This window comes from Diceros bicornis, chromosome 5 (genome assembly GCF_020826845.1).
Source record: "Diceros bicornis minor isolate mBicDic1 chromosome 5, mDicBic1.mat.cur, whole genome shotgun sequence".
Taxonomy (NCBI): Eukaryota; Metazoa; Chordata; class Mammalia; order Perissodactyla; family Rhinocerotidae; genus Diceros; species Diceros bicornis.
The window spans coordinates 74,195,363-74,209,062 of record NC_080744.1 but is presented as its reverse complement, the minus strand read 5'-3'; the positions used below and the strand labels follow the sequence as shown (position 1 = coordinate 74,209,062).

General features: G+C 42.4%; 1 protein-coding gene across 1 annotated transcript in view; it reads left to right on the top strand.

Annotated features, from left to right (window-relative positions):
* GABRG3 (gamma-aminobutyric acid type A receptor subunit gamma3) overlaps positions 1-13,700 on the top strand; it is a 634,800-nt gene that overhangs the window by 52,209 nt on the left and 568,891 nt on the right. The window contains exon 3 of the mRNA XM_058542243.1: positions 2,587-2,654. Coding sequence (XP_058398226.1) covers positions 2,587-2,654 — 68 coding nt within the window. The remainder of the gene's footprint in view (positions 1-2,586; positions 2,655-13,700) is intronic.

Sequence of the window (13,700 nt, the reverse complement as noted above, 5' to 3'; positions counted from 1 at the left end):
GTAATTCTATGTTTAATTTTTTGAGGAACTGCCGTACTGTTTTCCAAAGTGGCTGTATCATTTTATATTCTCACCAACAGTGCACAAGTGTTAGTTTCTCCATGTCTTTGCCAACACTTGTTATTGTTATTTTTTTAATGGTAGCCATCATAATGGGTGTGAAGTGGTATCTCATTGTGATTTTGATTTGCGTTTCCCTAATGGTTAATGATGTTGAGCATCTTTTCATGCGCTTGTTGGTCATATGTGTATCTTCTTTGGAGAAATGTCTAACTCCTTTGCCCATTTTTAAATCAGGTTCTTTGCTTATTTGTTGTTGAGTTGTAGGAGTTCTTTTTATATTCTGGATGTTAACCACTTATCCGATATATGATTTGCAAATATTTTCTCCCATTCTGTGTGTTGTCTTTCTACTCTGTTGATTGTGTCCTTTGATGCACAGAAGTTATAATTTTGGTGTAGTCCAATTTATTTATTTTTTTGTTCTGTTGCCTGTCCTTTTGGTGTCATATCCAAGAAATTGTTGCCAAATCCGATGTCATGAGGCTTTCCCCCTACATGTTTTTCTAAGAGTTTTATATTTTTAGTTCTTATGTTTAGGTTTGATCCATTTTGAGTTCATTTTTATATATGGTGTAAAGTAAGGGTCCGGCTTCATTCTTTTGCATGTGGATGTCCAGTTTTCCCAGCACCATTTGTTGAAGACTGTCCTTTTTCCCATGAGTGGTCTTGACACCCTTGTTGAAGATCATTTGTCAGGGCTTACTCTCGAATCTTTGAATTATAAAACTTGAGCCGCTTGTAACACTTGTACCTTGTACCACTGTTAGAGCCACTTTCCTAAATGCTCCTTTTACTTTAGCATCAGGCTGCTTAAAAGAGTGTTGGCTTAAAACAGTTCATTTCCCCTGGGTTTTGTGTGCGTGTGTGTGCATATGTGTGTGTGTTTATTCCAAACTCTTATCTCTTAAAATCTTTATTGCACTATTGCACTTAATACTCATTTGACACGTCCCACTTAAAGTTCTTAAGGCTTTATGTCTGTATGTCCTTTTTATTTAATGAGATTAAAAGCTCTGGAAGCTTAATAAATACCGTGAAACAACCAGAAAAGTCTCTTGCAGAAAGTAGGTCCTCAATTGACTGACTTACCGCAGCCTTTCATATGATATCACCAAAGGTTATGCAGTGTTGGGAGACAGAACACTTGCCGAATCCAATTAAGTTGAAGAAATATGCTTCTTCCTATTCATAGTAGTTAGTAAAGCTCAGCCTAAAATGAAGAATAGTCCGTTTATGAAATTTAAGCACTATATACATAGTGCATGGAATTGGCTTGGGGTGTTTTCCAAAATGCCAACAGCCCTTTGAAGCTAGCGTGACTTGGTTGTACTGACAGATGTTGGAGTTGTTGGTTAAAAATGATAATCATTGTTTTCATTTTCGTGGAGGTCTGGAAAACATGGTTCAGGCTACAGACTGCTGGATATGCAACTTAACAAGGGACTTTGAGCTCAGAAGTGCCACTCGTCATTCCAAAATAGAGTGCAGAAATCCATTTGTGAGTGATTATTTAGTGAAACTGAAGGAAGCTCATTGAAATAATTGTAGATACAAACATTCTTGTTTCCATGGAAACAATCCATTTCATGTGCAAAGGTTCAGGAGTCTTGTTCATGTTCCTCCTGGGCAGAAATATTTTGAAATTGGTGCTGTCCTCCCCTTTATCAGTTGCTGAGTACTGAGGAAAGGGCGTCTTCTCCCTTTCAGAGGACATGGGCCCCTGACTCAGAGGTTGTTCATCTCAGCATCCTCATTACTGGTTTCCCAAATTCCAATGCTGCCAAGGGAACAGAAATTAGTTTTCTTTAAGGCGAAACGAGACAATTTAACCTCTGATGCACAATGTTAAATATTACAGTTTCTAATTATATAAATTTTATGCATCATAGTTCTAACTGTAATTCCTTGACTCACTAAAGTGTTACTCTTTTTTGAATTGTAGGATTTTAAGACTATGATAAATGTGTATATGTGTCTTTAAGTCATAATAATAACAATATACAATATTTTTTATTCCCCTTTGATGTTTGTACTACTCTCTAGATCTTGGTTTTGAGTTGCTGTGCTTTGGGATGATAGCTAGGCAGCCATGTGATGGATAAATAATCTGAGTGCATCTCTGATATTGCCCATCACTTGGGTTTGGCTTCACAGCAAAACGTTGACGTTAAATTACTTATGCAGTATCTTATATTTCATCTTTTTATGTTTTTTTTTGCCATATAATCAGTGTAACTCATGTTACAGACTATCTATAGTCATCTATCACTGGCAACTTGCAGTGTATAAATATCTTGATTTCCTAGAATCTTTTAAAAACAAATACAAATCTCTCATCCTTTGAGAATTTTAAAAGGAAAGACAGGCAGGGTCTGAATTGTAGTTACAAGACAAATCTCAAAGAAAAATCCACCCCCTTCCAACATATCTTTGAGGTGTTAGTGCATGAGTCAAAGGCAGTTGAATAGTGCTTTCCTCGGTCTCTCTGGCACAAAGTATTAATACATGTATTTCTCTCCACAGTAAAACCGACCGTAATTGATGTTGACATCTATGTTAACAGCATTGGTCCTGTGTCCTCAATAAACATGGTAAGAAACTATTTTCTTTTCTAATCTGATGGGCTTTGCATCAGTTCTTGCTTACAGTCTCATTGTGGATTTCTGTTTGAGATTTATCATGCAGGTTTAAAACTCACAATTGGCTTCTTAAATCTGTAGCATTTCTTGGTAGTTTAAATATTGAAAATGGTAAAAGTCAGGAGGCTGAGCTTGTGACACTGCAGTGAAGCATTGCTCTCATGATTAAGAAGTGTCTGGCCCCTCGTCTCCACACACGAATCTACTGCATATAGATTTTCAGATGGGATTGTTTGTAATTATGCATTATTGGCTATATCTGACCTCGTTAATCCTAGGGATGAATGTAAATGACAGTTTTTTGACTTTTAGTTCATTTTTTCAAGATCCAAGAGACCTGACTTTTAGTGTTTCTCAGGAAAGGATCTGAGATTACCCAGTTTATACTTCTGTTTCAGTTTGAAGAGTGAGGGTAAATAAACTGTCTTTTTTTTTTTTTTTACGGGAGAAAGTATGGGACCAAATATATGATTTCCCCAGTAGGGTATTTCCACAGACTTAAAAGCAAAATGAGCTCCTGAAGTAACTGTTTGCATGTAGAAGTCCTTCCCTGTTTTTTAGTTTTAGCCATTAGGAAAGTGCTGGAGTGTTGGAGTACGTTAGTGTAGACATGTCCTGTCAGGAAACGGGCCTCCCTACGTGCAGTGTGCCGCGTTCCAGGAGCAGCACGTGCCTTTGTGGACCCAGTGGTGTCAGGAACTCCTCTGGTTGGGGCCTTGTTTATGCCCACAGCTGCGTGTTTGCTCCTGCTTTGGGGGACGTGTGATGCTGAGGATGGGGGATTGCCAAAATGCTGACTTAGATGCCTTCCTTTCATTGCAATGTTCTGTGGATGGAAATAATCCCTCCAAAATTAGTAGCAAAATCATTTCTTTTCATTGCCAGATTTTAAAAGTGTTCATCTTTTCTCTGATGATATAAAGTTTCCATGGAGGGGTAAAATTATATTTATGGGTGACTCACTTAAAAAATTCCCCCAGGTCCTCCACAAACTGCATATGGGGCACTAGCTAAGAGGTGAAATGGATAAAAGGGAATTCCCTTTACATGACCTATGGGCTGCAGGTAGTAAAATGTAAATGATAAATGCAGTATTCCCTTTCCCTGATAAATAATGATTCAGCTGAGGGCAAAAAGAGAGTAATCACTTCTTAGTTTATTTGTTTCTTATTCTGTAGTTTTATTTTCTTACATTTGTTCCACAACACTTAATTCAGCACCTTTATCTCTAATGTTAATTTAAGTCTAACGCTAAAAAAGAAGTGCCTCTTTAGATATATGGTTACAAAATTATTTTAGGAACAGGTGCTTGCATTCGTATATCTAGGGATTTTTATGAACTCCTATAACTTTGAAATCTACTTTGTGCCCTGTATTAAGCTTGGCTATTGGAACAAATGGAAATTTCTGCGTGTAAATCATAGACTGCGGAGGAGGAGGCTAAGTAAGTGACAGTCATCCACCAGGTGATGAAGACTGCTGATGGCAGGCACCCTCCTTGGGAAAGTCAGCAGCAATTGGAATATTCTCTGATGAGGTCTTCTCAGTCTGAAACTTGACCTATAGGCAGGAGTTTGCCAGGCGGAACAATGTGGCAAGATCTCTGAGAAAAGGCAGGATGGCAGGATGTGTGGTGCAGCTGGGGGGTGAGGACTGATGTGAAGTTCAAATGCCAAGGGGGTGGGTGCAGCTGGGCAGCACCCTGGACCTGCCAGGGACTGAGAACTTGAAGCCTTGCTGAATAGTCAGGCATCGTCCTTGGATTTGCCCCAGACTGATCCCAGCACTTGGAAAGTGTGCAAACCCACCTCCATCTTAGATATGTGCAGGTCAGATTTCATGAGATTAGTTCAATTTCAGCAAGATCTCTAGTCAGATCCTCTTTCTCCCTTATGACACAGAGCTGAAATTATGACTTAAAATCATGATTTAAAATCATTAGCTCTGACCCCTCCATTAAAGGGTGGAGAATGTTCTTAATCAAAATGGTCTGAGGCATTGTAAGACGTCCATCCCCTGAGAAAAATGCATGAGCATCAGTGTTGTGTATGTCTTGAGGCAGATTCAACCAATTATCGGTGTTAGACTTTTAACAGCTGGGATTGAGTAGAAATCTTTTCCAATTAACCCTTCATTAAAAATAATTGCCCTGGGGGGCCAGCCCCATGGCCTAGTGGTTAAGTTCAGTGTGCTCCGCTTCGGTGGCCTGGGTTCAGATCCCAGGCATGGACCTACACCACTCGTCAGCCATGCTGTGGTGGCGACCCACATACATACAATATAGAGGAAGATTGGCACAGATGTTAGCTCAGGGTGAATCTTCCTCAACGCAAAAAAAAAAAGAAAAAAAATTGCCCTAAATATCTTGAAAATTCATTTGATCCAATTTTTTTTCTTCCTAGGATGCATCTGTATTTTAATAAGAGGGTGGACCAATAAATGTTGGTTGCCTTTTATCTTGTGAAACTGAAGCCACTATCCAGGCAACAGTGGGCAAGCTGAATGAGAGGAGATGCTTTACTCTGGAAATAGTGAGACGTTTATAGTCAGTTCTCAGCAGAGCTTCAGTTTTCTAGGCTGTTCCCATGTCTACTTCCATGAGGAATAGATAATGTGCTGCTAACTTACCTCAGCTAAGCAAGGCATAGGGGAAGGCAAGGGTTTGTTAAAAAAAGTGGATCTAGATCTAGACGCACACATACACATATCTAAATGGTTAATTGCTATGTATGTTCTATGGGGGCGAATTTCCCTATTTCTGTCTTTGTTCATTCAGTTAACATTTGCCATACGACCACTGTATGTCATGCTCCGTGCTGGATGTGGGTAAGACAAAGATGAACAAAGTCCCACTTCTTGCTCTGGGGGAGCAACTCCAGATCTGTAAACAAACCGTCATGGTACACAGGGGGCCAGAGCAGAGATGGATGCCATGCCAAGCAACCCAGAGGAGGTACTAGCCAACCACCCTGAGGGAGGTTTCAAAGGCTTCATGAGGCAGAGGCTTCCAAGCTGCTGCTTTTTTTTTAATTTAAACATTTATTTTACTTGTTTTGCTTGTTATTATTGTTGGTTTTTGCAAGGAAGGATTCACTCTGAGCTAACATCTGTTGCCAATCTTCCTCTTTTTTTTTTTTTTTTCTCCCCAAAGCCCCAGTGCATGGTTGTAAATCCTAGTTGTAAGTCCTTCTAGTTCTTCTGTGTGAGCCGCCCCCACAGCATGGCAGCTGACAGACGGGTGGTGTGGTTCCATGACCCGAAAGCGAACTTGGGCTGCTGAAGCAGTGAGAGCACAGAACTTTCACTGCTAGACTATCGGGGCTGGCTCTAAATTTTTATTTTTTAAAGACTATTTTCTCAGAGCAGTTTTAGATTCACAGCAAAATTGAGAGGAAAGTAGAGAGATTTCTCATATACCCTCTGCTCCCATACATGCATAATCCCCCCGTTATGAACTTTTCACACCTGAGTGGTAGATTTGTTACAACTGATGAAGCTACATTGACACATTGTCACCCCCAAATCCATAGTTTACATTAGGGTTCACTCTTGTGTTGTCCATCTAGGGTTTGAACAAATGTATAATGACATGTGTCCACCATCATAGTATCATACAGAATAGTTTCACCGCCCTAAAATTTTCTGTGCAGCGCTGCTTCTTGAAGGATGAGTATTTTTAACCTTTGCGCTCTGAGCACTTTGCTTGGAAGTCAAAATGATAAAGGACTTCTTCTCCCATTGCTGAATATATCACATATACCCACTAAATCTATGAAACCAAACTACACAGTTTCAAGAGCATTTAAAGTGCTTCAAAGTGGACCTCATAAAAAAATAGAAGCAATTTAAAAGTAGAGAAAAGACTGTGTAAGTGGATCTCGGGAATTGAATTGGCAATAATAATAAAAAGGGATGAATATGAGAGAGACTAAAACAATCAAATTAAAGAACCTATGATGGGAAAAAGGCACAATTTAGAGATGTGTACAGGATTTAAGGATGTAAATTGTTATTGAGATTTTGATCATAAAGCTAAAGCCTGATCAGATTATGACTTTTTCCCAAATATTCATTTAACAATCAGTGAAAAAGAGGAAAATGACAATTTCTTCTTCTTCTTGTTCTCCTCCCCTCCACTTTTCTGCTTTTATTGATATTAATATTGAAGATTCAGTTTCAGAAGTTTTCTCAATTACTTTATTTTTCATTTCTAAAATTTTAACTTGATTGTCTCTAATAGATGTCAGTTCTCTGGTGAAATTCTCCCTCTTACAATCTATTTTCCTCGAACACGTTAATCATTAAATTCATGGCTGATAGCTGCAGTATCTGTGGTATCATTTCTATTTTCTGTTTTATTGCTTGGCCCTAGTTTTTGGTACTCCTGGTAGTTTTGATTGTGTACAAAAACCTACAGAGGCTTCAGGGGATCTTCCCTCTCTCTTTGGAGGTCGGAGCGGGCATGCGGCTGGTCTCTAGTTTTGCTGAGGCTCGGTTGGGCTCTGTTTCCCCTTCTTCTTTGGGATGGCTCCCCAAGGATCTCAACGGAGGCCCTGGGATGCTTCCACTCCAAAAAGGTCCTAAACTCTAATTTTTGTGTTTCTGGCACAATAAATGGATGAAAATTCTGCTTTTTTTAAACCATTTTTACAACTGCTTTTTAACCTCTTCTCTCTGCAGCTCAGTGCTCTATGTGGTCACTAAATGCATTGAGGGAAACCACTGTTGTTTGGCTCACTTCCCCATCATTTGTGTCCTCTGAAGCCTTAGCCTCTCCTATTTAATAGGGCTCTTTGGCTGCCCCAAAAAAACTGCAGTTTTTGCATCAACCCGCTCTCCACCCAGCTTCTCCACATCCTGCGCCACCGCACCAGGAGATGAGTCCTGGGGAGAAAGCCACGTGTGGGAAATGTGGTCTCCCCTGGTGAGCCTGCCTTCTCGGAATTTGGCCTCTTCAAATAGATATTTTAAATGTATGTTTTATCTAACTTTTCTGTCTGTTCTTAGTGGGGGTATTGGTCTATGACAAACTATTCCATCATAGCCATGCACCTTTGGTTTGAAATGTTACATTTAGATGGAATAAGGTTTGATTCACAGTAGACAGCAAGGAGGTAATTTGGGGCCAAGAGGAAAGCCCTAATGAAACTTCACTGAATTTCCTTCTTGCTTTAGTAACCCTCCCAGATGCTTCAGATTAGTGAAGAAGAGAGAATTTTCTGGAGTCCAGTGTGTCCAGTTTTTTCCTGTAAAAACTGATTTTTTAAGGGAACCTAATGGAAGTTAATTATGTATTTCTTCTAGCAATATTAGCTGTAGAGGAACAGAGCACTTGTCCATTATCAGTTGTTTAAGAGGATGATCTGTATGTAGTTTTAATATTCCTTTAAGAAATGAAAAATGACACTTTTACACATAAAGCTTATGTGTTCAAGATTTAATTCACCTCTAGACAGAAAAACCCTCTCCAAGATAACAGCAGTAGAAATAATTATAATAACATCTAAAATATACATATTAAATCAATAGAATACACACTGGAGGAGCCACATAGTGTAAATAGGAATGATTTCTGGAACTTAAAAAAAAAAATCTCCAAGGATGAGAAAGAAGATGTTTAAGGGCTTTTTAAACCTGAGATCCAGCGAACCTCGGTCTGTAGCAGATGCCCGTTTGACTGTGAGCCCTTGAGGCCAACACTCACATCTCTTTTTGATCCTCCTAGGATTCAGTCCAGAGGCCCTGATAAGTGTTTGTCGAATGAATGAATAAAAACCATCTTCACCCTCTGCCTCTCCACGTTCATATGCATTAGTATACCTTTGTGTGAACACACACGCTTCCTGCACACCCTACACTTTGCTGTCTTCAGCTTCCGGTTTCATTAGTTAGTAGATTCACTTCTTCTGCTCTAATAATATCAGCTAACACTTACTCAGTGCTTCCACTCTTTCAACAATTTAATCCTGACCATCAACCTATGAGGTTATTGATGTCACCACCCAAGCTTATGGCTAATGGAGCTGAGGTTTGAGACCCTCATGTCATATCCCAAAGACCATCCATCTGGAAGATGACAGAACACCATTCACACTTTAACGTGAGAGGAAATCAATGTGAGCTGTGATAATGGGCACGTCTTACATGTAAAACCACTGCATTTTAAACCTACACTAGACGTCCTCTTTTCTTTTTCCCCTGATGTCTTGGAACTTTTTTGCCATTTATACAAAATGTCATTAGAGACGCTGTCTGGTAGGCTGGGGCATTCATGTCCATTGTGTGAGTGGATGTGAACTTTTCAGCGATTTAAGAACACTGAGATATCTGTAATAATAATAAGACGTCTGTCCTTTGTCAGCAGTGGTCTCGCACACTAACTCCTTCAAATGTGTGAATAGCTTCTTGTTTTTCTTTTTATCTCAAACTTTTCCATTTCTGTTGGATATTTCACAATTTATATCCCTTATTCTTCACAATATGGTCTACATGAGGTACCTCTGAAAAGAGCACCTTCTTTATATTGTATATGAAAACCTTTTTCTGAAAGGGAGGGCCATTGGATCTGGATTCCTTATTAGAGAGTCTGAAGAAACTCTCCCATCTCACCTTTACGAGGTTCCCACAAGCCTTCACACAGGTCTAGCTTGCCTAGAGACAGGGAACCACATGCAGTTTGCTACAGCTGGGGTGTGCATCTCCGGATTAGAGCATGGGAGGACAGGTGTGCCATGCTGAGGTGTTGCTGTAGGTGGCAAGGTGCCATTATAGGATCCTAAGGGTGGTTGGTCACATGCATCTTGCAGAGAAATTCCTCTGGTAGCATTGTGTGGAATGATGGTAGTGGCTGGCAAGACTGGCTTAGGGAGATGCGTTAGGATTTTCATGGAAATTTAGGGTGAGAAATGGTGAGTCCTGAACCTGAGTAGTGGCAGCGAGCTGTAGAGGAGGGTGTGGATTTGAGAGTTGTAACTTCCAAGACATGATAAGTGACTGCATGTAGGCATTAAGGAACGAGAGAAGTCAAGGGTGACCCACAGGCTAACAAAGTTTGTTAATCCAGTAAATGTGACTGAGCATCTGCTGTGTGCCAGATGCTGAGGCAGGTAATGGGGACACAGTGGTGAAGAGAATGAATAAGGCCACAGCGTTTATGCGACTTCAACTCCTGTGGCGTAAAACATTGAACCAACACGAACACCATTATTTCAATTCGTGGACAGATCCCTGAAGAAATTAAACACATGGATGAGACCACACAGTCAATGTTTCATTACGTGAGAGTGGAGGGAGCTTAGGTATGAGAGCCCATAGACGCCAGATCACAGTGGGGCTTTGTAGACCATGGCGAGGTGTTTGGATTTTATTCTAGGTTCGGCAGGAAACCTAACAGGGACTAAACAGGTAAATTATGTCATTTATCTTTCAAAAATAATGCTCTATCCTGATGATGCAAAGGATTGGAAGACCAGTCTATCCCCTCTAGTTCCTTGGAGGCAGCAGAGAGCATGTACAAATCCTGTTGTGGGGACTGTCCTCGGTTGAATTGTGTCCCACTCCTTACCCCCAAATCATCTGTTGAAATCCTTTCCTAAGTGCATTTGAATGTGATGTGATTTGGAAGTAAGAGTCATTGCAGGTGTAATTAGTTAAGTTAAGATGATGTCACACTGGGGTGGGGTGGGCCCTAATCCATAAGACTGGTGTTCTTATGAAAAAGGGAAGTTTGAAGACAGATGTGCATACAGGGAGAACACCATACGAAGATGAAGGCAGAGGTCTACAAGCCAAGGAATGCCAAAGATGGCCAGCAGCTAAGAGAGAGGCCAGGAACAGATGCTCCCTCATAGCCCTCAGAAGGAACCAACCCTGCTAAAACCTTGATCTCAGACTTCCAGCCTCCAGAACTGTGAGACAATGTGTTTCTGTTATTTCAGCCACCCAGTTTGTGGTACTTCAATATGGCAGTCCTAGCAAACTAACATGGAGCCCATCCCCTATTTTTCAGGTCCTGTTCATTTATGAGATTGTCACTTTCCCTATGACACTGACTTACTGGAGGCTGCAGCTCACCAACCGCCCTTACCCCTCTCTCGGGACTCAGCATCACAGCAGACTCTGACTGACAGTTCGGTGGGATCAGCTCCCTCTTTGTACAGCTGCTCTCCTAGTTAGATTCTGATTTATACTGTATCACTAGTCTCAGAACAGCCCTCTGAGTGAGGGATCACCATTCCACTTAATAATCAAGAACACGAGACCCTCCCATGGAGAGGAAGCAGAAGCAGGACTTGAACCCCAGGCTGGTCTTAGGGTTGTGAGTGATGCTTCCTGCATTCCCCATCCTGAGAAGCCAACCTGTTCACTGGCTCTGAAGAAGCTGTAGCTGGAGACTGTGACCAGGTGGGCAACCATTCTCAGCTCACGGGCAGTGAGGATTCCTAGAAGGGCAAGGGGGTGTTGGGATGGGACACTGGACACAACCCCAGGCTGAGAGGGACTTACGGAGAAGGGAGAATAGCAGTACCTCCCAGGGAGACACCCACTGTTGTCAGCCCCTCCTGGCTACTGCAGTCCGTTTCATACCTCGAGTGAGGTCTGCAGGGGCTGAGTCCCATATCAAGATGGGCCCCATGCATTCTGGCCCTTCCCCTGTAACCCCTGTGGACACCTCCATGTGTTGATAACCACTTGTTTTCAGACCTGTCTCTCCCATGAGACTCAGAAGTCCCCCAGGGCACAGATTTGTGCTTCTCTTCCATCCCCCAACCCAGCACAGGTGTGTGACTCAGCAGACTTCCAGTTAGTGAATGGGGAGCCATGGATGAATGAAGGAAGGAATGAAGCAGTCTTAGAAGCAGGTTAACAAAAATGGGGGGGTAATATTTAAGGATGTGTGTTCTGGAGGGCAAGACTTTTATCATCTTGTTCACTAACACATCCTAGTGTCTGCACAATGCCAGACACAGAACACTGAATACCTGTGTTGACTGTATACAGAACCCGCCTGGGGTAACATCAACTACAGGGCACTGTGCTCAGGGCTTTACTCTTTTTTTTAAATTTAATTTTATTTATTTATTTTTCCCCCAAAGCCCCAGTAGATAGTTTGTATGTCATAGTTGCACATCCTTCTAGTTGCTGTATGTGGAATGTGGCCTCAGTATGGCTGGAGAAGCAGTGTGTCCGTGCGCACCCAGGATCTGAACCCAGGCTGCCGGCAGCGGAGCGCGCACACTTAACCACTAAGCCACGGGGCTGGCCCAGGGCTTTACTCTTAACCGTGGTGTTCTGTAGCCAGGTCTTATCGCTCGCTGATCTCAAACATTCATTGGTGGTTGAAGGAGTACGATGAATAAGGGCATGGCCACTAATATGGCTCCTCCTCCTCAGTAGTCCTGGTCCTACTGCCAGCGGGCCATGGTGCTGCATCGCTGCCCTCCCTCTTTCCTTGAACTGACCACTGTTGACACCGCTGGCTTCACCTGGTCCCTGTCGTAAGGTCGACAGAACAGCCTGGACAGCAGCAGCTGCATGAAACCTGTTGATAACTCTCCCACTTTGGGAACGACCACCGTGCTTTCCCCAGTATCGGGGGGTGTGAGCCATGCAGGAGTGCTTGGAGCCTTGCTCTTGAGAGGACAGAGCACAGATGCAGAAGGGGACGGAAGTGTCAGAGTGATGTCAGGAAGGCTCAAGGTGAGCCACTGAGGTGGGAATGTCGGCAAAGAGCGTATAAGGAAAACAATGATCGTTCAGGAGAAAGAGTGCAAGTGTACATGTTTTCTCTTCCTCCTATGTGAGGAATGAAGAATGAGCAAGGGAGGCCGGCCTCTGGGGAAGATGCCGAGCTTTCCTCTGTGCTTCAGGGACTGTGGGTGGTGGGGGAGAAGGCTTTGTTCACATGGGGGCTGTCAGACTCCAGACCACACCAGCCCCAGCAGCCTTGGTCAGAAACCTCTCTTCCCTTAGCCCATCTCCCTCCCCTTATCCTTGCCCTGGGGATGGTCCTCCTGGGCTCCCTCAGCTGCCCCTGCCCTCCCTCCAGCACTGATGGCTCTGCCTTCTGCTCCCTTGAAACTTTGCTCTAGGAACTGTTTTCCTTGTTTCTATCTTTAATTTTTTTTGCTGCCTCTTTAGGCTTGTATCACGTTTAGCCTGGGATACTTTAGTTTGCTAATGGGCTTTCCTGTGTAAATTATTCTTTCCCTCCCATAGCACCTTCACACAGATGCTGCAGTGTCCTTCTGGAGGTGAGTCTGAGTTTATTGCTCCTCTGCTTGAAAATTTTCTGTGGTTCCAGGTGCCTGTGGCATAAAGGCTCCTTGGCCAGCACTGTGGATCTGGGTTTGCCTCCAGCCTGTCTTTTAGCCTCACCACCCACTACGCCCTCAGAAACGTGACGCTGTGGGCGTGCTGAACTAACATCATTGCCCCAGTTCCCGCTCCTCTTCCATGCCTCTGCTCATCCTGTTCCTCTCCTGGAATGATGCTCCAGCTTTACTTTCTGTAAAGATTGTGTTCACTTTTTCAGGCTCACATTGATGCCTTCCCTCCCTCCAGAAGACAGCCCCCTCCCCACTACCTTTCAGTCGATTCCTTTTCTCAGCTCCTGTTGTAATAAAAAAAACAACAACCCTCAATTGTGGCATTCAAGCCATACTCCCCATGTCCTAATTAGCTGAATATATGTCTGATCCCTAATATTTTAAACTACTCCTGGAGGTCAGTGCTCAGAAACTGTTCTTTTTTGTCTCCTGCTGTGATTTCCTGGGGTTCCGTGCGCATGGGAGATTTAATGCATACAGGTTTGTGAAATTCAGTTGTAGGAAAATCATCTTCAAACCAGAAAAGATGTAATAAATGTTAAGAATTAATTCAACTCTGAAATTAAAGAGAAGTTTTTTATTTTTAAGTACAGGTGTCCTACTCCAGGCTAATCCTGATTCTAGGATCCTGAAAAGGTTTGTCAATGTGAGCACAAAGCCAGTGTCCATG